Raw genomic sequence first — 27,877 nt, 5'->3', positions numbered from 1 at the left:
TTGAGCGGGTTGAGAGTTTCAAGTTCCTTGGTGTCCACGTCACCAACAAACTATCATGGTCCACCAACACTGTCTGAATTCCATTGATTATTTGGCTTCACATCACACAATAGTCCAGGGTAGGTTTGTTAGCGGATAATAAATAAAAGCTACAATAGTTTATTTGCTAATATCACATTTTTGATTGAATATTGTCTTTAATGTTGGTTCACCTGCATATATGATTTAATAATAATAATCCATTTCTAATTAAACCACACAAATCCTTAGTTTTATGCCAACAAAATATGATTTGCTCATTGGTATTGGCAGGTGTTTCACTTTGTATAATTAGTTGTTGTTTTTTTAAAATATTTCTGTTCATTTAGGGGACCCAATTTGGCTCAGAAGCACCCCAGACACAAAAGTGAGAGATGTTTGTCTGTCTTCATGATTCCTTGTGAGGTAAGTTACCAGTATATTATGAAAACCTGTAACGATGTTCGTCTGTCGTAAGAAGAGAGTCAGACCGAAATGCAGCGTGTAGGTTACTCATGACTTTAATGAAATATATCGTGGTACATGAAATAACTGAATACGAAAACAACAAACGAAACGTGAAACTAATTACAGCCTATCTGGTGACTACAACACAGAGACAGGAACAAACACCCACGAAATACAAAGCGCACTCAGGCTACCTAAATACGGTTCCCAATCCGAGACAACAAGAATCACCTGACTCCAATTGAGAATCGCCCTAGGCAGCCAAGCCTAACTAGACACACCCCTAATCATACACAGTCCCAATTAATACAAACCCCAATATGAAACACAACATATAAACCCATGTCACACCCTGGCCTACCCAAACATATACCAAAAACACAAAATACAATGACCAAGGCGTGACAAAACCAGTGTTAACTTAATTTTGTTGAATAATAGTGGATTCCATACCTGTTCATAATAGAATCAAGCAATACACAGAAGGGCTGTTTAACTTGACTTTATTCTTTATTCTGCTCATGTTACATGGAGAATAGAGAAACAACTAAAGCACTACAGTCAGGAGATTTTCAGAAAGGTCCATCCGAGAGCTTCACTCTTCATCATGTCCTTTCTGTGACAGAAGATCGATGAAGGTTAAAATGTAATAAACACTAAAAACATTCTTACAATATTCTGTGCGTTGTCAACTATATATTAAACGATGGGTCTCCTTGTTTGAGTGTATAGAATACAATATAAATATCATGAATTACACCAACTCTGTCTACTAGTAAATGAAAGATTCCACAAAAATATTTAAATAAGCAAAGATGTCTGGCATTTATCACAATAAATATAAATGTGTTACTTGCCATCACACAGTAACTCACCAACTGAAACTAAAATTTGTCATGCTTTTGAAGATTTTTTTTAACCCATGACAGGGCACAATAATATGAATGATAGTATGTTTATTGGAGATCAAATACTTAAAAAGCAATTAAGGTTGGGGCTGTCGTCATACATGATTTGAGTTTGCAAATTATAACCAATATAATTCATCTGATTGAAAGAACTGACCTGGGAGCCAGCATCACAACTCTTGGCCTCACTCCTCATCCTTTCCTTTCTGTGACAGAGAAGATAGATTGATTACCAGAACATTTAAATTTGACTGTGTACCGAAAAACATTTTACTACCAAATATTGTGTACTCTGGTTGAAATTGTACCATGTGGAACTTCAACAGGAATGTATAGTTACTTGGTAACAATGTAACAGATGATCCATGTATTACTTGTTTTCTTCAGGAATCAATGAGTTAATATCGAGCATCCAAATGACCATTAAACAGTCCAAGATACCACAAAGTTTAGGCTTTCCCATACATTAAATTGAAACAGCAACTTCACGTACCTTGGAACTGGCATCACGACTCTTGGCTCTCATCTTGTTGACCTGAGACTCAGCAATATCAGCCCTCTCTTCTGCCTCATCCAGTTCATGCTGAATCTTACGGAACTTGCCCAAATTGGCATTGGCTTGTTCCTCCTGTGAAAAATGTTAAATATGATCTAAATTTATAGCAAACACAATTATTTGAGAATTACAGATGCATCAGTTGGATGATAGAAGGTTACTTACAGCCTCCTCTGAAGTTCTCTTGTAGGATTTGACCTTCAGCTGCAGTTTGTCCACCAGGTCCTGCAGGCGGCTCAAATTCTTACGGTCTTCCTCAGTCTGCACACAAAAAGAAGGGAAGAAATAGTAATGCAGTAGATATATCTTACATTTCATTCTGAGCATGTTAATGTAATTGTGCATTGTCAAGTTAAAGTATATAATGTACCTGGTATGTGAGCTCCTTGATGCGTCTCTCATATTTACGGACTCCTTTCACAGAATCACTGCTCCTCCTTTGCTCCAGTTCCACTTCAGTCTCTAGCTCTCTCACCTAGAAAGATATGATCGATGTTAACACAACATTTACATTTATTTTGATAGTAACCACTACTTTTAATTTTATAACTACAAATATGACTATAAATATGAATTGTGACATTGAATTAATAGAAGAGAATGTAGCTTAGACACTTACTCTGGCCTCCAGCTTCTGGATCTGCTTCTTGCCCCCCTTCATGGCGATTTGTTCAGCTTCATCCAGGCGGTGCTGCAGGTCCTTGATGGTCTGCTCCATGTTCTTTTTCATGCGCTCCAGGTGAGCACTGGTGTCCTGCTCCTTCTTCAGCTCTTCTGCCATCATGGCAGCATCAGTAATGGCCTTCTTGGCCTTTTCCTCAGCATTTCTACACTCCTGCACAGCCTCCTCCACTTCATTCTGAAGCTGGGATGTGTCGCCCTCGAGCTTCTTCTTCTGGCTCAGTAGGCTGGTGTTCTACACACATATATATATATATATATATGACAAATGATGTTTATATTACCTATACGTACCTCAAGTAGCAGATATTTAAAGATGGAATCCGTAGTGGGGGAAACAGTGACACTGTCCTTCCAAACACCATTGTTATTGTTTTGTTTTTTTGACAAAGCAGAGGTGAGGAGCGTTGCACAACATTGTACAGTACATTTTCTGCTGTTTTATTGTGCTTGCAATGACGTCCAAAGGGAAAAAACAGTGTTGTTCATTTGCAGTAACTTATTTGTTGTTGTAATATCGCAAACAGACGTGTCAGTTTCACCATTAATCTTTAAGGAGAAAACAAATTGTTCTATATTACTGTCTTACCTGTGAGTGGAGCAGCTGAACTCTCTCACTAACATCCAGCAGTTCCTGCTCAGCTAGTTTGCGGCCTCTCTCAGTCTGCTCCACCAGGGCTCTTAGCTCATCCAGTTCAGCCTGCATCAGGTTGTTCCGTCTCTCCACAATGGCAATGTTCTCCTTCAGGTCATCATTGCTACGAAGAGCATCATCCAGCTGCAGTTGAGAATCCTGTAGAAAGAATCAATGATTTGACTATATTTATGTGTATTGTTTCACAGTGTGTTTTGGTTTTATCCAAAGGCACAAGCAATGTTTTTAATTCAGTGGTGTGGAAGTAATACCTTCAGATGGGAATGGAGACCCTTAAGTTGCTTCTGGGCCTCTGATGCCTGCCTGTTGGCCTGGCTGAGCTGGATCTCCATCTCATTGAGATCTCCCTCCATCTTCTTCTTCAGCCTGAGAGCTTCATTCCTGCTGCGAGTCTCTGACTCCAGGGAGCTTTGCAGGGTATCCACAACTCTCTGCTGGTTCCTCTTATTCATCTCCATTTCCTCATCCTTCTCCACCAGCTTCCGTTCAATGTCAGCTTTCACCTGATTGAACTCCAGCTGAGCTCTCAGGATCTTCCCTTCCTCATGCTCTAGGGAGGCCTATGAGAACACAGCCACCCATTGTTTGTACAATCTTAATTCAATGTTGGCACTTTCACTATCTGTAAATGTTTTCTATTCTCACCTCAGCTTCCTCTAGAGCAGACTGTATCTCAGACTTCTCCTGCTCCAGCTGTTTACGGATCTTCTCCAGTTCATGGATGCTCTTTCCTCCTTCACCAAGCTGCTCAGTCAGGTCAGAAATTTCCTCTGTGGAAAAATATAGTTGTACATCAGAATCTTTTCTCTATAACATATCGATATTTTATTGACTAAGTTTTATAGGCTATTCATTCTTATGCTCTGACCTTGGAGGTTCTTGTTCTCCCTCTTCATGGTCTCAAGATGATCCAGAGACTCCTCATAAGAGTTCTTGAGTTTGAAGAGCTCAGTGCTGAGAGATCTGGCCTCTTTCTGGGAGCTCTCCAGCTCAGTCTGCGACTCCTCAAACTTCTGCTTCCACTCAGCTAGGACCTGAAAGTCATACAGGTGTTTTAAGTGGTTTGAATACAGTGTATGATTAAGATAAAATATATGTGGAAGGACCACGAGAGGGCAGGCTCGTCTCACGGATAGTAGCCCAACAAGGCATGGGAGACAAGGTAACCAGAGGCAATTAAGCACAGCTGACGGTACTAATGACATATTCTCCTTCCCCTATAAGAGAGAGTATGGAACCAGCAGAGAGGGGGGAAGAACTATCTCTGGAAGGTTGTCAGCCGACGACATAGCCCAAATGATTTAATTTGATTGCTTTTCTGATTTTCGTGACCAGGTTGCCTGCTGCTAGCTAGGCATAATGCTATGCTAGGCTATCGATAAACTTACACAAATGCTTGTCTTGCTTTGGCTGTTAAGCATAATTTCAAAATCTGAGATGACAGGGTGATTAACAAAAGGCTAAGCTGTGTTTCACTATATTTCATGATTATGAATATTTTCTAGAACATATTTTTTGTCCGTTGCGTTATGCTAATTACTGTAGTTGATGACAACGCTCCCGGATCCGGGATGGGTAGTTACAAGAATTGAGCTAAGAGCGGCTGCTCACGCCATCTTACCTCGTCTCTCCAAGGAGGATGATATTGAGGCCTTCCTCATGACCTTCGAAAGGACGGCCACCTTGGAAGAGTGGCCGCCCACAGAATGGGTGAGCACATTAGCCCCTCTTTTTACCAGGGTGGCTCAGGAAGCCTATTTTGACCTGGATGCCCGCGAAGCTGCGGACTATGGGTGACTAAAAACCGAGATCCTGTCCCGGTACCAGTTGACTGCCAGAGGTAGGGCCGTAAAGTTCCATCAATGGACCTATACAGCTGATCAACCCGTCCGTGCCCAGATCTTCGCATTAATACGACTGACGAAACAGTGGCTAGAACCTGGAAAGGGAGGAGGACATTTAATAGAGACCCTCGTAGTGGACAAGATATTGAGGGAATTACCCAGTGACTTAAAAAGGGTTGTGGGGCAAGCCAACCCGTTGTCAGCCGACGACATAGCCCAGGCGGTGGAAACATATCGGTACAGGGGAGTTGTTCAAAAGTGACAAGGAAGAATGGAAGGATTCTTCCAATCCCGTACCACGACTCACCCCGGCACGTCCGCCACCGAAACGTCCAAACCCCCTCCGGAGGTGGGAGAAGTCAGCCACCACACAGCAGGGTCGGTGTTATAAATGTCAGTGTCCCGACCATTATGCCCCACAATGTCCTAGCAAGGACGAGCCCATGGTCACGGAGTCATCACTGCCTACCCCCACACATCCTGTTTTGAGGGGGCAGGATCAACACTGTTGGTTAGCAGAAATAGCCCCAGAGATTCCGGTTTGATGTGGTAGCCATTCTCGACTCGGGAAGTATGGTTACGTTAGTAGAGGAGCGGATGGTGACCTCCGCAACACTGCTACCAGACAAAGTAGCCGTATCCTGTATCCATGGAGACACCCACTATTACCCCACTGTGAATCTGCCTATTCTCACTCCAAAAGGAAGGTGTACAGGGAAAGTGCCCCAGCTGAAGGTGCCATTATTGATCGGGAGAGACTGTCACCTATATAAGGAGCTTCGGCAGATGACATTATGCACGGGAAGAAGGGGGACAGGAAAGAAGAGAAAATCCAAGCCCGAGGTAGTAGTCCTAGAAGGAGACATAGCCGCGTCCTCGTCCTCTGCAGCAGAGGAAGAAATAGCGACCCAACGTTTACGACAGATATTCCAGGAAACCACGATGAAGACACCTGTGAAGGGTTATACACAACGCAGGAAGGAAGGAGCAACCAGGCACAAAGGGATATATTTGAAGCTCCATCCAAGGAGGGAACCTAGAAGGGATTCTCCTCGGTCACCCCTGATGGGAATGGGCAACAACCTCCACATCCCTCTACTGAGGTCGATCTGCCCCAGGAATTAAAGGGACAGTTCGGCACCTCGCAGCATAGAAACCCAGACCTAAGGGAGGCCATGAGGAAGGTGAAGGTGATCGACAGGAGGAACGTCGACGGATCAGGTGAGCCCCCTCTTCCTTACTATGCAATCAGGCGGGGTCTCTTTTACTGGGTTGTACGATGAAGGGGGGAAAACCAGGAATTACTAATGGTGATTAGACCATACAGGGATACAGTTCTACAGTTAGCCCATTCCCACGTCCTAGGAGGACACCTGGCACGAGACAAGACTATTGACAGAATCGTGCAGAGATTCTATTGGTCCCGGGTCACCCGGGATGTGGCCAGGTATTGTAGGACGTGTGATCAATGTCAACGTACAGCTTCCATGGCCACACCTACATAACCCTTTGATTCCTCTCCCCCTTTGAACGCATAGCTATGGACCTCGTAGGACCCCTCCCAAAATCCGGCAGAGGACACGAGTACATTCTAGTGGTTATAGATTACGCTACCAAGTTCCCGGAGGCCATACCCCTGCGTAACATGTCGTCAAAGGGAATTGCCAAGGAGTTATTCATGATGTTCTCCCGTGTGGGCCTCCCCAAGACGATCTTAACCGATCAGGGAACCCCATTTATGTCCCGGTTGATGAAGGACTTGTGTCGGTTATAACAGGTTCAACAGATATGTACAAGCATATTCCACCCTCAAACAGACGGGTTGTGTGAACGCTTGAACAAATCGATTAATAGCATGTTGAGAAGAGTGGTGTCCCGAGACGGGAAAAACTGGGACATGCTTCTCCCACACTTAATGTTTGCCCTGCGAGAAGTACCCCAGGCATCTACTGGATTCTCTCCGTTTGAAATGCTCTATGGCAGACCCTGTCGAGGGATCCTCGACTTAGCCAAGGAGACCTAGGAGACCCAACCATGCCCCTTTCGATCCACAATAGAACATATTACCCTGATGAGAGACCGCCTGTCAGCAGTGTGGCCCATAGTCAAGGAGCATATGGAGAAGGCACAAAGGACCCAAGGCCGGGCCTATGATAAGTCCGCAACCCCCCGTGAGTTCACCGTGGGAGAGAAAGTGATGGTGCTCGTGCCCACGTCTGAACATCATTTGCTGGCGCAGTGGAGAGGGCCCTACGAGGTAATGAAAAGGGTCTCACCGGTCAATTACCTCATCAAGCAAGCTGACAGGAGGAAGAAGGTCCAACTCTATCACATAAACCTGTTGAAGACGTACCATGGACGAGAGGAGGAGGTGGCTTTGATGGCCCTGGCTTCCAGGTTAAGAGAGCAGGTGTTAAGAAGCGTTGTTTGGCGGGTTATGTTTCAGAGGATGCATGACTCTACCATCGCCTCTCCTGAGCCCATTGGGAAGTTGCAGCCATGAGACAAGATCGCAATTGGATAACACAAAATTGGGGAGAAAAAGGGGGTAAAAATATAAATATGCAGTACATAAAATCTGCAGCACAACAAAAATGTCCCTATTAATGACCTCCATCTCATCTGATCCATACTACTAATCATCTATTTTCTGTGACAAAGGTTTTTATAGATGAAATAGTATTTATTTAATATATTTTCATAGTCACTTATTCATTAAGATTAATTTGCATGTACCCCTTTAAGAGCTTCAAGCGAATCCATGCTATAAATATTTTGTTTCTCTCTGTAAATTAGGTATTTAGATTAAAATTGGATTGGGTGAGAGTAGAACGGTTTTTCTGCATTGTAAAGGTGCAACCACGGATACAAAACTATACTCTGCCTGTTTCTATGGCAGAGGCTATGATACACAGCTAAGCATAATCAAACTTGCCTGTGCTAATGGTTTCTCACAAGGCGAAGTAAAATTATACAAATGACTTTGAAATTCAAATGGATTCAATTGCGATTTTGGGGGGGGGGGGGTTGTAATTGACCTAAACACAATACACCGTACTGTCAAAGTGGAATTATGTTTCACAAAATGTGTATAAATTCATTAAAAATTAAAAGCTGTCTTGGGTCAATAAGTATTCAACCCTTTGTTATGGCAAGCCTAAATAAGTTCAGGAGTAAAAATGTGCATAACAAGTCACATAATAATTTGCATGTGTGCAATAATAGTTTTTAACAGGATTTTTTTATCACTACCTCATCTTTTTACCCCACACATACAATTATATGTAAGGTTCCCTCAGTGCAGCAGTCAATTTCAAACCGATTCAACCACAAAGACTAGGGAAGTTTTCCAATGCCTCGCAAAGAAGGGCACCCATTGGTAGATGGTTACAAATACAAAAAGCAGACATCGAATATCTCTTTGAGCATGATGAAGTTATTCACGTGTATCAATACACCCAGTCACTACAAAGATACAAACATCTTTCCTAAAGCAGTTGCCTGAGAGGAAGGAAACCGCCAAGGGATTTCACCGTGAGGCCAATGGTGACTTTAAAACAGTTAGAGTTTAACGCCTGTGATAGGAGAAAACTGACAATGGATCAACAACATTGTACTTACTCCACAATACTAACTAATATGGCAGAGTTAAAAGAAGGAAGACTGTACAGAATAACACTCCAAAACATGCATCCTGTTTGCAACAAGGCAGTAAAGTAATACTGTAATAAATATGGCAAAGCACTTAACTTTTTTTCCTGAAGTGTTATGTTTGGGGCAAATCCAATAGAACACATTACTGAGTACCACTCTCCATATCTTCAAGCAAAGTGGTGGCTGCATCATGTTATGGATATGGTTGTAATCATTAAGGACTGGGGGTTTTGGGGGGGATAAAAATGAAACGGATTGGAACTAAGCACAGACAAAATCCTAGAGGAAGATGAAATCACCTTTCAGCAGGCCAATAAAACACAAAGCCAAATCTACAGTGGAGTTGCTTACCAAGAAGACAGTGAATGTTCCAGAGTGGCCGAGTTACAGTTTTTACTTAAATCAACTTGAAAATCTATAGCAAGACCTGAAAATGGTTGTCTCACAATGATCAACAACGAATTGACAGCGCTTGAAGAATTTTAAAACAATAATGGGCAAATGTTGCACAATCCAGGTGTGGAAAGCTCTTGGACTTACCCAGAAAGACTCACAGCTGTAATCCCTGCCAAAGGTACTTCCACAAGGTATTGACTCAAGGTTCTAAATACTTATTTAAAGGAGATATTTCTGTATTTCATTTTCAATACATTTTGCAAAGATTTCTGGAAACATGTTTTCACTTTGTTATTAGACCGTGTGGTGAAGAAGACACAACAACACCTCTTCAACCTTATGAGGCTGAATACATTTTTCTTGGCCTCTAAGAATCTCAATTTTTGTTACAGATGCACAATTGAGAGCATCCTGTCAGTCTGTTTCACTGCCTGGTAGGGCAACTGCACCTCTCGCAGGGCTTTCCAGAAGGTGGTGCGGTCTGCCCAACGCATCACCTGGGGCACACTACCTGACCAGGACATCTACAGCACCCGATGTCATAGGAAGGCCAAACAGATAATCCAGGATATCAACCACCCGAGCCACGGCCTGTTCACCACGCTATCATCCAGAAGGCGAGGTCAGTACAGGTGCATCATAGCTGGGACAGAGAGACTGAAAAACTGCTTCTATCCCAAGGCCATCAGATTATTAAATAGCCATAACTAACCGGCTACCACCTGGTTACTCAACCCTGCACCTTAGAGGCTGCTGCCCTAAAGTATATACATACACATGGAATCACTGGTCACTTTAATGATGGAACACTAGTCAATTTAATAATGTTTACATACTGCTTTACTCATCTCATATGTATATACTGTATTCTATTCTACTGTATTTTAGTCAATGCCACTCCTACATTGCCCGTCCTAATATTTATATATTTCTTAATTACATAATTTTACTTTTAGATTTGTATGTATTATTGTGAATTGTTAGATACTTCTGCACTATTGGAGCCAGGAACACGAGGATGTCTCTATACCTGCATTAACATCTGCTAAATATGTGTATGTGACCAATGAAATTAGATTTTATTTGACATTTTCACTTTGTTATTATGGGGTAGTGTGTGTAGATGGGTGATTTTTAAAATATGTTTTATTCATTCCTTTTGAATTCAGGCTGTAAAACAACTAAATGTGGAATACATCAAGTGGTATGAATACTTTCTGGAAGCACCACCAACTCAAAATTCCATGTGCATTCCAAAGGACATGTTTATGAGTGAGTGTTCCAAAAATGTACCATTTGAAAACCACTGAACTGCCGCCCCTCATGTACTATAATGAAGGCTCATAGGACTTGGGTATTCGGTACGTGTTTTTCTTACCTTGTCAAAGTTCCTTTGCTTCTTGTCCAGAGAGGCAGCAGCTGCATTAGATCTCTCCACATCCACCATGAGATCTTCAATCTCATTCTGGAGTCTGTGTTTAGTCTTCTCCAGGGATGAACATTTAGCATTTACAGCTTCCACAGCTTCCTCTGCATCCTGCAGTCGCTGAGCCAGCTTTTTCCTAGATTGGCATGAATGAGAAACACTTTTCTAAACAGCTGTCTAATATATAATGGTTGTGTAACAGGTAATCAATGTATTCTTCATCATGTACATTTGTGTATCGCTCTTTCAGCCAAGGTTCAATAGCCTGAAAAGTAAGAGAAAGTAATAAAACATCCTTACTTTGCGTCCTCAAGCTCCTCAGTCTTCTGGATGGCATCAGTTTCATACTTGGTTCTCCACTGAGCCACCTCAGCATTAGCCTTGGACATGCCACGCTGCAGCTCGGACTTGGCCTCCTGCTCCTCCTCATACTGCTCCCTCAACAGATCTGAGTCATGGCGAGCAGACTGCACTGCATGGGCAAGTGCGTTCTTGGCCTGGTAAGGACATTTAAAAAAAGGATATGTGATTATGCCTGAAGATGAATGTAGTTAGATAAGAGACACTGCATGCTTTGTATAAATACCTTGACTTCCTCCTCCAATTGTCTCTTTAGGTCTTCAATCTGCTGAACGTTGGACTGCTTACCTCTGGTCAGTTGAGAGACCAGAGAGTCCTTCTCTTCCAACTGTCTGGCAAATTCACCTGTTTTCATGCAATTCAAATTATTTTAAATTATATTACTTAATCAGGTTATTTATTGTGGCTGTTCATGTGAATGTTCAGGTTTTTAGTTAATATACCATTCTCAGTTTGAAGCTTTGCTTTCTGCATTGTGAAATCATTGATGGATCGCTGTCCTTCCTCAGCTTTTGTCCTGTATTCACTCATCTGGTCCTCCAGAGTGCGACACATTTTCTCGAAGTTTGTCTAAAAAAGATTTGTTTTTGAAATACAGAACAGCGACAAGAAGCATATAGTTTATAGATTGATCAATGGTACCACATACTTTGGACTTCACCATCTGCTCCATGTTGGAGACCACATCATCCAGCTCCAGCCTGAGCTCACTCTTCTCTTTCTCCAGCTTCTGCTTCACTCTCTGAAGGTTGTCAATCTGTTCTCCCAGGTCAGCTACACTGTCAGCATTTTTCTTCCTCAGAGTGGCAGCTGTAGTCTCATGCTGCAGGGTAGCCTCTTCAAGGTCTCTGCGCACCTTCTGGAACTCAGCCTCCCTCTTCTTGTTCATCTCAATCTGGGCAGCAGTGGCTCCACCAGCCTCCTCCAGCCTCTCACTGATCTCTTCTAGCTCTCTGGACAAGTCTGCCCTCTGTTTCTCCACCTTGGCACGGGCAGCTCTTTCAGCCTCCAGCTCTTCCTCTAATTCCTCAATGCGGGCCTGAAGTGGTAGGAATTCAAATTATCTAGTAAAAATGTTACTTTAACAAGTGAAGCGTTTTAACAATTTTCTTGAATTACCTGCAGCTCCTTCAGTTTTTTCTGAAGCTGGGCACCCATGGCCTGCTCATCCTCAATCTTGCTGTTGAGTTGGCTCATCTCAAAGTCCTTCCTGTTGAGAAGAATATGATTGTTTTGTTTTCGCTATTGAATAACACTTTGTAAGCACTTTTTGACCTGTGATCCTACTTCTTCATTCTCTCCTCCATCTGCTGCTTGTCATTCTCCAGGTCCATTAGGCTCTCCTGGGTCAACTTCAAGTCTCCTTCCAGCTTTCTCTTGGCTCTCTCAAGGTCCATTCTCACTTTCTTCTCTTGCTCCAGAGACCCTTCAAGCTGATAAAATATATATTGAACAATATTCAGAGTAACCAATTTACTGTAGCGTATTTTTTAGGATATAACACATTTTGTTGTAATTTTTATGAATTCCTATTTGATACGCACATCATCAACATGCTGTTCCAGTTTGGCTTTGGCCTTGGTCAGCGTGTTGACTTTGTCCTCCTCACTCTGCAAGTCATCCAGCGTTTGCTGATGAGCTTCCTGCAGAGCCTTCTTCTCCTTGGTCAGCTTGGCAATGATTTCATCCAGAGCTGCCATCTCCTCAGTCAGGTTTTTAACCTAAGGAAACAGAACATTGCCATTACACTTCCTCCAAACGTATTAATTTGAGTTGTAACAACACAAGAATAAAGATAAACCATTACCTTGTTCTCTGTGGCATGCTTTTCCTTCTCCACTTTAGCCAGAGTGAGCTCCAGATCATCAATGTCCTTCTTGAGTTCTGAGCACTCATCCTCCAGCTTCCTCTTCTTAGCAGTTAGCTCTGAATTCATCTCCTCCTCATCCTCCAGTCTTTCTGTCAGCTCTTTTGCTTTGGCCTCAAGCTGGATTTTGCTTTTGATCAGACCCTCACATCTCTCTTCAGCATCAACAATAGTGTCTTCTTGCTGTCAAGAAGTATATCAAATTCTTCAATGCTCAGAAGTTTGGAGGCAAAATATTTGGACACTACAAATGATTGACAAATTCTCCACTGATTGTCTGTATAAATGTAGAAAATAATGTCTCTTTCTCTCTGTTTTCCATTTCTCTTGTTAGCTCTTAGCTTAAAGCTAACTAGAAAAGCCATTTTGACCCAATATGTGACTGCAGCAAAGTAACTGCAGTGCAGTTAATATTACTCACAGTTTGGACAGCGAGCTGCAGGTCATTCTTCTCTTGGAGAAGGGAGACCATCTTCTCTTCCAGTTCCTTTCTACGAGCTTCAGATTTAGCATAAGCCTCTTTAAGCTTCAGGAATTCTTCCTTCATGTTGGCCATCTCCTTCTCAGTCTCTGCTGACTTCAGCAGAGGTTTGATCTTGAAGTACAGCTTCATCCAGGGCCAATTCTTGACACCCATGAAGGCACGAATGTTCCATTGGATCACAAGCAAGGCATCCCTGCAACATTTTTTATAAAATATGGTTAATACAACTGTTCCTCACCCCTAACATATCCTCTGCAAAAGTTGAAGCTAATATAATTTCTACCTGCGGTCAACCATTTTCTGGAACTCAATTCTAGCAAGTAGACCACGTGATCTGGCCTGGAATGCAGTGATGATAAGAGCGAGACGATCGTCTCTCATCTCCTCAAGTAGACCCAGGAGACCAGCCTTGAAGAACACCTGAAGATACACAAAGGCCATAATGTGGTGCTTAGATCTTCTCGTATTTGGTAGGATTGTATTTTTCTAAATCATCTGAATGTGGTGTACCCCAGATTTACAAAACGTGGCAGTCATGTTTAGATTGCTGATTTCTTGCTTCTGTAAGGAAATGGCACAAGTTGACCACCATTTTTCCTGTTATCAGCATAAGGTTTTATAACTTCAGACCCAGCATGTTGACCAAGAGTTACTACATTTTAAGGTCTTTAAAAATAGAAAGTCCATCTCAAACGGTTTGGCCACAATTGCTTTCCGTAGATCTGAATCTACTACATTTTGGACCTATACCAAGTACAAATGTGTATTTCTTGACTAGACCCATTTGCCCTACAGACAGATGACATGAGGTAAGCATGAACAGTAATATACTAGCAGTTATTTCAAGAGGCATTGTTCAGGTTGGCTGGATGGTGGTGCATTGGTAGTATACTGCTTAGACCCCGTAATTACTGCTACTTTTCCATCCTGCAATTTATGCTGCTTTCATTACCAAGTGGGAGGTGTGAATTTACCACTTGTGAAGTCATAAATACCAGCAGGTGGATGCATTCACGTGATTTGAACTCGATGAGAAACAGCGAGCGGTTAATGCCAACAAGCTGCGTAATCCATAAACTAAAAGTAAAGCTATCATGCTCGTTTAAAAAATATATAGTTTTCAACATATTAATATATTTATTTTTATAAATAATGTTTTGTCTGATAGTGCTGTTTGAGGTCATTTCCCAGTTGGATGGGCATTCAAGTGGACATTTCTGGGTCGTATTTCTGAGTCGTATGTGGTAAATTCCCACTTCCTACTTGGTTACGAACGCACCATTAGATAATTTACCTTAGTGTGTCCTAATCTGTACTGGGTGTGGTCAATGTCCAAAGAGCCCAACAGTTTTTCTGATGCCTTCATGTTGTCCATGAACTGACCCTCAGGGATAGCATTTGGATTGAGGATGCGGTATCTGAATTTAAATCAGAAAGCAATTATCTTTAAAAATGGAACACCTGAATAGGTAAACAGTTGAATTTATTTAGGAAAGGAAATTAATAATTATTTTTTACCTTTGTTTGAAGTCAGCATACAGGATTCTGTTGGGGAAGCCCTTTCTGCAGATCCTGATGCCTTCCAGCACACCGTTACAGCGCAGCTGGTGCATGACCAGAGGATTCTCCATGGCCCCAGGAGTCTTGGTCTCGTTGGGGATGATGCAACGCACAAAGTGGGGGTGAGTAGACCTCAAGTTGGTCATGAGTTTACCCAAGTTCTCCTGTCAGTATGACAAATGTAGAATTTTCCATCAGTGAATGAGTCTCCAAGTACCTCACGAGTCACCATAGCATTTAATGCTAACATGCCAATCCATCTCAAAAATAGTGCAAACATAATACATTTGTTAGTTAGAAATATATTGATTTAAGCTCAGATTTACCCTGTGCAATGCAGACACAGTCTGGAAGGAAGAGCCTTTCTTCTTTTTTCCTCCAGCCGCTTTTTCTTCAGGTGCTGTATAACAATGAAATAATTATTCAAATATACTTTTATTACTACTATCATATACTGTGGATTATTTATTTGAGTGTGTTGTAGTCTTTACAGATATAAACACATAGTACCTGCTTCTGAACCAGCATAGTTTGCAAAGAGGTTGGCCAGGAACTTAAGACTTGACTTCTGGAACAGTCCAACCACAGTCTCATTCAGGGGGTCCTTGTTCTTCACCAGCCAGTTACCAATGTTGTAGTCAACAATGCCAGCATAGTGAACCATGGAGAAATGGGCCTCTGGTTTACCCTTAACAATTCTAGGCTTCTGGAAACATGCATTTTTGCCGAGATGCGTATCATACAGCTTAGCTTTGAATGTAGAATCACTGGCCTTGGGGAACATGCACTCCTCTTCAAGGATGGACATGATACCCATGGGCTAGTGGAAGGAATGAATACAAATTAATTAATGTTAAGAGCAAAGCATTGTGAATAAATATCAGAATAATTTGTCATTGAAGCACATTTATGAAGACCCTCCTTGTAATATTTGAAATCTCAAAGATTACTTAGGATACATCATATAAACAACTGCACAACTGAAGATACCAACCCTTTCAATGAGGTCAATGCAGGCAGCCAAGTCCATGCCAAAGTCAATGAACTCCCAGACGATGCCCTCTTTCTTATACTCTTCCTGCTCCAGCACAAACATGTGGTGGTTGAAGAACTGCTGCAGCTTCTCATTAGTGAAGTTGATGCACAGCTGCTCAAAGGTGTTGAACTGAAATAGAAGTTCACAGTTACTTTATTTTGTCAGCTGTAATGTTATAGATGAATTGTTTTGTGTCCTTTTTATCAAATGTACATCAAACGTTCACCTCAAAGATCTCAAAGCCAGCAATGTCCAGCACACCAATGTAGTGCTGACGAGCGTTCTTAGTGTCCAGAGTAAGGTTGATTCTTATCACCATCCAAAGGAACATGTTCTCATAAATCTTCTTTGCCAGTGCACCAATAGAGTAGTACACCTACAAAATATTGAGAAAAGAAAATACCGAAACATCGCCTCAACATAAACACATAGGGACAGTTTCCTAGACATAGATTAGATTAAATATGAAATTTGTTGTAAAACATTTCTTTCCCTTTATTTAACTAGGCAAGTCAGTTAAGAACACATTATTATTTACAATGATGGTCTTCACCGGGAAGACGCTGTGCCAATTGTACGCCGCTCTATGGGACTCCCAATCATGGCCGGTTGTGATACAGCCTGGATTTGAACCAGGGTGTCAGTAGTGACGCCTCAAGCACTGAGATGCAGTGCCTTAGACAGCTGTGCCACTTGGCCTCATTCTGGACTAAAAAGCATGCTCAATCGGGAATTACAGGTATGAACATAGACAAGATTTATTTGGAATATTATTTAATTTTTTGGGAGACTCACCTGGTTGACATTCTGACCTTTGGTGACCCACTCATTTCCTACTTTGACCCTTGGGTTACACAGCCCCTTGACCAGGTCAGCAGAGTTCAGACACATCAGATATGCAGCTTTGTCAAGATCTAGAAAGGCAATGTTTTATGATTGGTAGAGGCAATCCAACTGATTTTAGATTTTCACTACTTCATAATGAAGTGAGAGGTTTTAAATCCTCAGCACTCACCCTCAGTGCCATCTGCCTCTGCTTGCTCCTCCCGCTGTTTATTCTTGAACTTCATGTTGCCGTAGTGCATGATGGCACCAGTCAGCTTATAAATGCCATTAATCTCTTCTTGGGCAAATCCAAGCACATTAAAGGCATCCTAGTTCCGAAATAAAAGGCCATTGTTTTGTATTGGAGAGAGGGTTGGATACAAGTGAAATGTTATTGCATATACAATATATAGATATATTACTCACATCAGTAGCCATTAGCTCATCTGAATCATTAATGGAAGTTACAGCAATCTCTCCTTGGGAGATGAAGGCATAGTCATAGGGATTGCTGGTGATGAGTAGCATTTCTGAAAAGAATTGAACAGCTCAGTTTAATTTGTGTTCATGCTGTGGTATAGGTCATAACATAATATACTAACACAACACATAACATAGTATTTGGATAGGTGTGAATTAGAAAATTGGCATTGTTTAAAATAAAGTAATATTATAAATAGCCAGGACTACAAATTTGGCGTCATAAAGTTTGGAAAAACTTCAGCTGGAAATTGTTTTGTGTGCATTGAATATTTGTGTTTTGTGCTTAATAAGCATTTAAATAATTGTACCTTTCTCGTTGACAAAGAAAATGTTAAAAATCCCATTCTGTTATGAGTTTTGCAGTGGGGACAAAAGGGGTGACACACTGACTGAGCTGGCTGTGCTGCGTCATAAGAATTTCATTGGATTTAATCTCGAAATGTTCAGTTGAATCCAGAATTGACCTCAACCCTATTCAGTTTGATGTTTCAATACTCACCCAGAAGTTCTGGTTTCTGTTGTGACAGGATCTGATAGAAGATGTGATAGTCTCTCTCAGCCTTGAGCTGGAAAGTGACACGTGACTTCTCCAGAAGATCTGATCAGTATGGAAAAGTGCTTTTGGTATTAATGTGTCTCCTGTCAAAGAGATCTGTTCAAGCCTGGGCAAATTGAGTGTTGTACTCACAAGTCTCAATGTCAGCAGACGAAAGCTTCCCAGTGACTCCAAAATGAATTCGGATGAATTTACCCTGTAAGTTATTTTCAAAGCAGAAATTAATCATCACATTAGATCAGGGTTCAAGTAGTATTTGTTTTCTTTTTGAATACCTTAAGTGCACATGATTGAGTTTGCATGGTGTAATGGAACTGATGGAATAGTCCTACAAGTTTAAATTCCACCTATCTGGTTCTCAATCAAACACTGAAAGTATTTAAAAGAAAACAAATACTGTTGCACACATACAGTCCCAAAAGATTAGCTGATGGACCTGAGGAAGTTTAGCTGACGTCATGACATCTACTAATTATATCCTAATAGAATTCAGATTATAATAAAATTCAAACACAGACAATAACAGATAAGATGACCATGTATGATAAGATTTAAATTATATTTGACAAACAAACAAGACCAAACTTACGAATCGGGAGGAGTTGTCATTCCTGATGGTCTTGGCATTCCCAAAAGCCTCCAGGGCAGGATTGGCCTGGATGATTTGATCCTCCAGGGTCCCCTACAACCACACAGTGTTAAAATGCTGCGATAAAGATCTTTATGAACTAAAACATTTTTTTCATCAACATATGCTCATTCAACCATGAAGAATGTTGCTGGTTTGGAAAATTATGCAGATTTAGAGTTTCAAAGTAAATATTCTGCAATTCTATACATTTTGCCATGACAATCAATGTGGGCCACATGCCATGACAATTTGGGAATTTTAGGTTCTTCCTGACTATAGTTTTTATTTGAGTGATTGTTAGTTCTCAAAGATGATCATATTGAAAAATATTATGCTCCATTATCTTTTCTCCATACTTTATATCTGGTTTTAGTAATTTAAGTCTACACTGAAAATGATCCCCAATTATTATTATTAAAAATTAATATAAAATAAAAAATGTTTTGTGTGGGACATGATTTAGCAGTAGCGGTATTCCACATTTGCATTAAATTTGACCTTTTTTTCTTCCGCGGCACTTTTCTTTCCGCCAACAGCAGCAATGCTGGCGAAGTACTGGATGACTCTCTTGGTGTTAACAGTCTTTCCAGCACCGGATTCTCCACTGGGATTTAAAAATACAAATGTTGATGTCTCAGAATTTCTCTTAATTTGTAATAGTCTCAAATGGATATAACCTTTGGTTGATGTACTTACGTGATAAGGACAGACTGATTTTCCCTGTCTGTAGAAAGAGAATTATCAGTAAATGTGACATTATCCAAATATCATTTGATTTCTATAGATGAAAAGGAAAAGTTATATTTGACCTGACAACATGTACTGGTAGGCATTGTCAGAGATGGAGAAGATGTGAGGTGGAGCTTCTGTCCTCTTCTTGCCTCTGTATGCATTGACAACAGACTGATCGTACACTGGCAGCCATTTGTATGGGTTGACAGTGACACAGAACAGCCCTGAGTAGGTCTGTGGAAGACAAGGGGATGTATATTTAGTTTAATTCATTTGAATGAATGTTTGATTTAGTGGAGATATTAGCAGACAGGTCATTACTTACGTAGATCATCCAGGCTGCATAACGCTCTTTGAGGTTAAACAGCACAGCGGGCTCGTGCAGGAAGGTGAACATCGCCATGTCCTCAATTTTATCAAACTTTGGCGGGTTCTGGGGGTGGACATCATCCTCCTTCACAGTAACAGTCTGAAAGAATAGCAAATTCAACTGTTTTGTTACATTTTAAGGTGTAGAGACAAATCCTAACTTGAGATTGATTACACACAGTGTTGAATTTTTGCAAATTATACATTTACATGTAATGCCTGATTTGCATGAAAGTTAAAGATCTCATGTTAGGATTCGGCTTTTTCATTTTCTCTTGGGAGAAAAAATGTAATTTTAAAAAGCACATAACTCAATTCAGTTTATAACTAATAGTTCATCAATCATGGAGTTAACGTAGTAGAAAAATGTATTATTTTGTGATTTTCCAGAAATGTTCTTCACCAAAATATTCACCTTTCCAAACTCCGTATCAGCGGTGACTTTAGCCCCATCTCTGCTGGTGATTGTGGCCTTGACGTATTCTACCTCAGGGTCAGGCACATAGCACTCTCTCTTTATGTCAAAGGGTCTAGTCTGGCATTCCATACGCTCCTTGTCTGATTTACGCAGATAGGAAGCTGCGGCGCCAAACTCTGCCATCAAACTGTCCCCCATTTTTAAACCTGTAAAGGCAGGAACAGAGCATTGAATACATACAGTATGTACATATTACATACATTACAGTAAAAGGTTTGAGTTAATGAAGTCCCAAACTCTGCCATCAACGCATCCCCCATTCTTAAATCTATACAGGTATGTGTGTATCTATAATTGTTAAGTTCAATTATCAGTCACATTTATTTATAAAGCCCTTTTACAAAGTGCTATACAGAAACCCAGCCAAAAACCCCAAACAGCCAGCAATGCAGATGTAGAAGCAGATGTAGCATAACTTCCTGATTTACATGTGGCTGTCCTCTCACTGTTGCCATGTTGTGTTGTATGCCAGGATTCTCATGATAAATGTTTCTCAAACTTAAGAAAGAACAACCATTTAGATCTTCATACTTTACATTATTTTTTACAATATCAAACCATATTTTGATAGTTTTACATTTTATTCTGTTAATGACAAAGGGAACCGTGCATATTGTGGTAATAACCTAATATCAGTGTAAAGCACTAATATTAAAGAATATTAAATACATCAACACCTTTAGGGCACCAGGGCTGTATTTCACTTCTCTCTGGTACCATTTTTGGAATGCATAATGTAAATCAAACATTTGATCCCAAACATTTTCCACCAAAGACCTAAGTTAATTGGAAAATGGTATACTAGTATCACTACTGTATGTATACAGGTGTACTGTATATGAGTAATATATTGTATCATATCATAGGTCATGGCAGAACAATAGAACTTTAAAATATAAGCCTAAAATAGACACAAGGGTCAAGGCAGAACAGCAGTAGGCTACCAGATTTAGAGTCATAGATTAATAACAGTTTATCTGAACAATGTCAAGGTTAGCCAACCAATAGCACATTGTAAATAAACAAAATCATGTGACTTTCACAGCAGGCCAAAAGTAGCTACGTCCACTGTAGCTGATATTTACCGCTTGTGTTAGTGATGAAACCAATTACTTTACAGGAGAGATATATTATACAGTATATACAGATGTAGGATCTTAATTTCACCTCTATTGTCACAGACAGCAAAATAATCCTGTAGCAACAGGAGTTTAACGGTTAGTCCATAATGTTGCTTGTTCAGTGGTTAGGCTGTTAGCAGGCCAAATGTATGCTACATGAAAGTACTGTTTATATAACCGTCTGTTCAGTGAAATTATATAAATCACGGAGATCATCTGCATTTCGTGCATTGAAGGAAAACTCATCAACAAAAGTGTGTACATCTGTGAAGGTTGCCTAGATTGATGTGTTCAGACACCAACATGTTTGCATTACAAATGTGGCAAGCTGTTATACTTTTACATGAAACACATTTGAAGACTTCACTCAAACCACTAGGAGGCATCTTGTAGAACCTATTTTTTTTACAAGATTAAGATTCTTACCTGTTGTTGGTTACCCCTTTGGATACGTTTTGATGGAAATAATTTCAACTGAAAAGGAAATAGACATACAAATACAAATATCAGTCAACTGACCAGCTATGTGTGGTTATGACTATTGTTAGGTCGTATAATGATTATCTTTGCCCTCCTCAGCAGACTGCCTTTATATGTTTACCTTCAGGATGTCCTGTGTCCTTGTGTCTCCCCCTGGTCTGTCTCCCCCTGGTCTCCATCTCTCTTTATAAAGAGTGTTACTCAGCCATATATGGAGATGGGCTATGTCATGACATAAATTAGACGGCTTATTTAAAAAGATCTGTATTTGGGGCTAGAGGTGTATACCTCTTTGACCTATCAGGCTCGTTGTAACAGGCTATTCCAGGGTGGACAGAGGATGCATTGAAAGCATTTTACTTCTGAGTTAGTTATTGTGAGGTAGTTTGGATCGACAATAGCAAGCAGCAGGTCTTTACAGTACCATTAGTCCCAAAATGAGGAAAAATAAGTTAAAATATCCTAATTTAATTTCATAACCTGTATTCAGCTGGTCATTTACATTTTTCTGGATTTTAATGGTGTGTAATTGGATGTACAGCATAATGCAGTTAGATGATCATTGACCTACTTAATCACATATTATTTATTCATCAGAGATGTTTGGAATAAGTTTGACTCCTCTAATGTTCACTGAAGCTGAGCATAGAGAATCTCAAGGACATTCGCACAGTCATAGAGACGTGATTACATTTCCTGAGCACTTTCCTCTTGAAAAAGTTATAATAACCTGTGTAATCTAATGGGTTAAGAGTAACCTGTGTAGGATACTTAATAAGGAGTTGAGCCAAGGGGCATACGGGCTTTGATTTGTAGTAAAACTCTCTTAAAGGTCGAGATAGCTGTCAATGCATTAGTGTAAAGCTGTCTACAAGCCGTCAACAAGGTGATAATAAGTAGTTGTCATCGCCAGAGAGAGTTCCCCTCCTTAAAGACCTCTGCAGGGGACAACTTAACACCTTGGGTCTGCTTTCAGCAGTGATGTTAACTAATCAGCTTCCAGAGCTGAAAATATCACATGCTACTCAATGACACTGTTAAGGGGTGAATTCCCAGCTGTCGTGGGTGTGTGTTAATATGTGAGTGGAGGGGAAACATTTGTAGATTTCAATTTTTAAAAACACCTGCATGAACCTACACTCCAGTGAAGCGAAAACTTTACATTTTTGGATTTGAGATAAAATCTTTAAAATGATGCGACAGTACAGAATGTCAACTTTTATTTAAGGGTATTTTCATACATATCTATTTTACCGTTTAGAAATGAAATCACTTCATGTATCTAGTCCCCGCATTGGTCATAAGTATTTGGACAAATTCACTTCTATGTTTATTATAGTAGTCAAGGTTTTGTATTTGGTCCCATATTCGATCCCATATTCCTAGCACGCAATGACTACATCAAACTTGTTAATACAAACTTGTTGTATGCATTTTCTGTTTGTTTTGGTTGTGTTTCAGATTACAGTGCATTCGGAAAGTATTCAGACCCCTTGAACTTTATACATTTTGTTACGTTACAGCTTTATTCTAAAATTGATTGTCCCCCCCTCATCAATCTACACACAATAACCCATAATGACATTGCAAAAACAGCTTTTTTGACATTTTTGCAAATTAAATTGAATAAGTACTTTGTTGAAGCACCTTTGGCAGCGATTACAGCCTCAAGTCTTCTTGGGTATGACGCTACAAGCTTGGCACACCTCCCATTTGTCCCTTCTCTGCAGATCCTCTCAAGCTCTGTCAGGTTGGATGGGGAGCGTCGCTGCACAGTTATTTTCAGGTCTCTCCAGAGATGTTCGATTGGGTTCAAGTCCGGGCTCTGGCTGGGGCATTCAAGGACATTCAGAGGCTTGTCTCGAAGCCACTCCTGCGTTGTCTTGGCTGTATGGTTAGGGACGTTGTCCTGTTGGAAGGTGAGCAGGTTTTCATCAAGGATCTCTCTGTACTTTGCTCCGTTCATCTTTCCCTCAATCCTGACTAGTCTCCCAGTCCTGCCGCTGAAAAACATCCCCACAGCATGATGCTGCCACCACCATGTTTCACCGTAGGAATGGTGACAGGTTTTCTCCAGACGTGACACTTGACATTCAGGCCAAATAGTTCAATCTTGGTTTCATCAGGCCAAAGGAGCTTGTTTCTCATGGTCTGAGAGTCCTTTAGATGCCTTTTGGCAAACTCCAAGCGGGCTGTCATGTGCCTTTTACTGAGGATTGACTTCCGTCTGGCCACTCTACCATAAAGGCCTGATTGGTGGAGTGCTGCAGAGATGGTTATCCTTCTGGAAGGTTCTCCCATCTCCACAGAGGAACTCTGGAGCTCTGTCAGAGTGACCATAAGGTTCTTTGTCACCTCCCTGATCAAAGCCCTTCTCCCTGATTGCTCAGTTTGGCCAGGCAGCCAGCTCTAGGAAGAGTCCTGGTGTTTCCAAATTTCTTCCATTTCAGAATGATGAAGGCCACTGTGTTCTTGGGGACCTTCAATGCTGCAGAAATGTTTTGGTACCCTTCCCCAAATCTGTGCCTTGACACAATCCTTTCTCAGAGCTCTACGGAGAGCTCATGGCTTGGTCTTTGCTCTGACATGCACTGTCAACTGTGGGACTTCATATGGAGTGTGCCTTTCCAAATCATGCTCAATCAATTGCATTTACCACAGGTAGACTCCAGTCAAGTTGTAGAACCATCTCAAGGATGATCAATGGAAACAGGTGCACCTGAGCTCAATTTCGAGTCTCTTAGCAAAGAGTCGGAAATTTTCCAAATCTAAAAACTTGTTTTCGCTTTGTCATTATGGATTATTGTGTGTAGATTGATGAGGAAAACATTTAATTTAATCCATTTTAGAATAAGGCTGTAACATCACAAAATGTGGAAAAAGTCAAGGGGTCTGAATATTTTTCGAATGCACTGTATTTTATGCCCAACAGAAATTAATGGAAAATAATGTATTTTGTAATTTTGAAATCACTTTTATTGTAAATAAGAATATAATATGTTTCTGAACACTTCTACATTAATGTGGATGCTACTATGATTGCAGACAATCATGAATTAATCATGAATAATGATGAGTGAGAAAGTTACACAAGCACAAGACAATAACAGGGGAGGTTAGTATGTTTTGGGGGGGGTTATTCTATTTATGTCTCTAACTTTCTCAATCTTCATTATTCAAGATTCATTCATGATTATCCGTGATCATGGTAGCATCAAAGTATTTAAACATATTATAATCTTATTTGCTATAAGTGACTCTATAATTTCACAATACATTTTAACCATTAATTTCTGAAACACAAACAAATCAAACTGCAAATGCATCCAACAAGTTTGTAGAGTAAAAGCTTGGTATAGTCATTGCATAACAGGAATACAGGACCAAATACAAGACTTTTGACTACTTTAATACACATATAAGTGTATTTTCCATATACTAATGACACCTTCATATGGGGGGACTAGATACATAAAGTGCTTTCATTTGTAAATGGTAAAAAAGATATGTATGAAAATACCCTAAAATAAAAGGTGAAATTCTGTCCCCTTTGCCTCATATGAAACATTTGATCTCAAATCTAAAATGTTGGAGTATAGAACCAAAAAGTATAGAAAGCTTCACTTTCCAAATACCTGTTTAGAGGAGGGTATGTAGCTTAGTCTCAGATCAAATTAAGTGTTGAAAGATGACGCATTCATGGCTTTCATATAGAATCAGACTTAGTATAGTATATTTAAGCAATAAGGCACGGGGGGTTGTGGTATATGGCTAATATACCCCGGCTAAGGGCTGTTCTTACGCATGGCGTAAAGTGGAGTGCCGGTATACAGCCCTTAGCCGTGGTATATTGGCCATATACCACAAACAACCAAGGTGCCTTATTGCAATTATAAACTGGTTACCGACGGAATTAGAGCAGTAAAAATAAATGTTTTGTCATGCCCGTGATATACCGCGACTGTCAGCCAATCAGCATTCAGGGCTCAAACCACCCAATTTATAATATATCGTATACCACGAGTATAAGAAAACAATTACTTTTACTGCTCTAATTACATTGGTAACCAGTTTATAATACCAATAAGGCACCTCGTGGGTTTGTAGTATATGGCCAATATACAGTACCATGGCTAAGGTCTGTAGTATCCAGGCACTCCGCATTGCGTCGTGCTTAAGAACGTCCCTTAGCCATGGTATATTGTACCAAATACCACACCCCCTCGGGCCTTATTGCTTAATTAGACAGCATTTCATGTTGGTTATTCTGGTAATGAATGTCCATTTTGTTGAGAAGAATGCATGGGTAAATTTACTAACTTAAAAATACTACTACTGATTGTGTCAAAAAAATAGTGTAATCATTAGCCTGAAGCAATATCAGTACATGGTTAAAATATTGTCTCTCTTAAAGATGAATTTCAAAAGAAGCAACACCCAAGATGATATTGATTGATTGATTCCTAATTACCAGCATAATACATTTCACACCATTGTTATGAATGTTCTCTTGACATCCGTCTGTCTGTCGCCCACCGGCGGCGCGTAAACGAACGAACCCCGACTATGCAAACCTACAATCTGTCTAGTGATTTTTCCCTTTTACAGATGCGGTAAAATATACTGGCACACTTGTATGACTACATATTTTTGATGTTGACATGTTTATTTGTTTGATTAATAACTGCACAGGACCAAGTAAAAAATGACCTGTAATAAATTATCTAAAATTCAAATGAATTTGCTTGTAGGCAATGCTTCTCGTTTACTGTGTAATTTCTCACCTGTGGCAAGTAGCAGGTGCCTACAGGGTAAAAAGCTATTCAACCAGTTTTGAAAAAACAGAATGTTCTTCTCCATTGCACTCCTTTATACAGGGCAAGGGTGCCAATATATCTGACCGCATCTGTAGCTAGTTAGCTGCTGTTATTCTACATCTAAACGTATGAATACTTCTATTCACTTCTACAACATTCTATTTTAGGCTTGACCTTTGTTTATAGGTCCTCAGTGTGCTTCTGTTATGAGCACTGTCTGTCAGACTGAAGGAATGGCTGGGCACCTTTCCACTGTCCTGCTGTTGAAATGTGTAACCTGACCCTCCGATGTGATTTAAAGACTGAACTATCATTAGAATATCCATGCAACTGTTCTGACTGGAAGGTCATAGAGAACTCAACTCATGTCAGCTGATGACAATTCCGAATTCATGAGCATGACGTGATTGAGGACACAGAGAGCAAGTCGTAGTGTCCCCTGCTATTATGCTGACATTTTGTGCTCCTAAGTAAAAAATAGGAGCACACAAAGACATTTAGGAGCACAATGAAAAGTATTTGAGGTAGTATTTTAATGATAAGAATTGTCAGCAATTACAAAATACAGGGTTAAGCACCAGAAATAAATATTTTTAAGATTGAGAATATAGCCTACATTAGGCCTTTATGAATCCTAGCTACTTTTGAAGCAAAAGTCCAGATGAATGAAGTAGTTTTAGAACTGCCCATGACATTGTGAATGAATGTATGAATGTAAAATGCAGTCCGCCAACAGAAATAAAATGTTCTGCCTCCTAACTTTGGAAACGGTTTGAGCTGCAAACAAGCTGTTTTCTCTGTAGTAATTGTGCAACCACGACTGTCACGAATATGCTCAATTTATTCTCTATACTACTCAAAGGCTGAGGTACAGCCAAGCCTAATCATTATCTGTGTGTGGTTTTTGTCTAGGCGCACTCGTGCTCCCAAATAGAAATTCCAGGTCAGGGAGTAAATATTTAGGAACATTCAGTTGACGTCGGAAGTTTACATACAACTTAGCCAAATACATTTAAACTCAGTTTTTCACAATTCCTGACATTTAATCCTCGTAAAGATTCCCTGTCTTAGGTCAGTTAGGATCACCACTTTATTTTAAGAATGTGAAATGTCAGAATAATTGTAGAGAGAATGATTTATTTCAGGTTTTACTTCTTTCATCACATTCCCAGTGGGTCAGTAGTTTACATACACTCAATTAGTATTTGGTAGCATTGCCTTTAAATTGTTTAACTTGGGTCAAACATTTCAGGTAGCCTTCCACAAGCTTCCCACAATAAGTTGGGTGCATTTTTGCCCATTCCTCCTGACAGAGCTGGTGTAACTGAGTCAGATTTGCAGGCCTCCTTGCTCGCAAACACTTTTTCAGTTCTGCCCACAAATGTTCTATAGAATTGAGGTCAGGGCTTTGTGATGGCCACTCCAATAACTTGACTTTGTTGTCCTTAAGCCATTTTGCCACAACTTTGGAA

At 40.4% G+C, this 27,877-nt stretch overlaps 1 protein-coding gene across 1 annotated transcript; it reads right to left on the bottom strand.

The window, feature by feature from the left end:
* Positions 1 to 972: 972 nt before the first annotated feature.
* Positions 973 to 21,765, bottom strand: LOC118371591 (myosin-7-like). The gene is made up of 40 exons (XM_035757115.2): positions 21,710 to 21,765; positions 21,535 to 21,582; positions 19,925 to 20,133; positions 19,466 to 19,609; positions 19,218 to 19,374; positions 19,105 to 19,132; positions 18,907 to 19,012; positions 18,367 to 18,459; positions 17,910 to 17,973; positions 17,721 to 17,819; positions 17,165 to 17,268; positions 16,929 to 17,067; positions 16,709 to 16,827; positions 16,140 to 16,289; positions 15,872 to 16,042; positions 15,388 to 15,697; positions 15,204 to 15,277; positions 14,836 to 15,041; positions 14,612 to 14,735; positions 13,601 to 13,737; positions 13,255 to 13,510; positions 12,774 to 13,016; positions 12,511 to 12,687; positions 12,254 to 12,399; positions 12,086 to 12,176; positions 11,616 to 12,005; positions 11,410 to 11,536; positions 11,193 to 11,311; positions 10,907 to 11,103; positions 10,559 to 10,742; positions 4,155 to 4,320; positions 3,932 to 4,056; positions 3,538 to 3,846; positions 3,221 to 3,424; positions 2,570 to 2,866; positions 2,321 to 2,425; positions 2,116 to 2,211; positions 1,888 to 2,022; positions 1,552 to 1,600; positions 973 to 1,102 (listed from the first exon to the last, which is right to left on the bottom strand). Exons 3-39 carry the CDS (start codon positions 20,123 to 20,125, stop codon positions 1,580 to 1,582), a joined length of 5,814 nt encoding a protein of 1,937 aa, XP_035613008.2. The 5' UTR covers positions 20,126 to 20,133; positions 21,535 to 21,582; positions 21,710 to 21,765; the 3' UTR covers positions 973 to 1,102; positions 1,552 to 1,579.
* Between the last annotated feature and the right edge of the window lie 6,112 nt (positions 21,766 to 27,877).

This window comes from Oncorhynchus keta, chromosome 4, assembly GCF_023373465.1.
Source record: "Oncorhynchus keta strain PuntledgeMale-10-30-2019 chromosome 4, Oket_V2, whole genome shotgun sequence".
Taxonomy (NCBI): domain Eukaryota; kingdom Metazoa; phylum Chordata; class Actinopteri; order Salmoniformes; family Salmonidae; genus Oncorhynchus; species Oncorhynchus keta.
Note: the sequence above shows the minus strand (reverse complement) of the source record. Positions and strands in the feature narration are given on the sequence as shown.

Bases quoted from the DNA above. Each gene is read 5' to 3' on its own strand.
- LOC118371591 (XM_035757115.2), bottom strand. From the start codon at position 20,125: ATGGGGGACAGTTTGATGGCAGAGTTTGGCGCCGCAGCTTCCTATCTG. The intron at 19,375-19,465 runs GTAAGTAATGAC...TGTCTTCCACAG, and splicing joins ATGCAGCCTGGATGATCTAC to ACCTACTCAGGGCTGTTCTG. The intron at 15,042-15,203 runs GTAAATCTGAGC...TCATACTGACAG, and splicing joins CTGTGTCTGCATTGCACAGG to GAGAACTTGGGTAAACTCAT.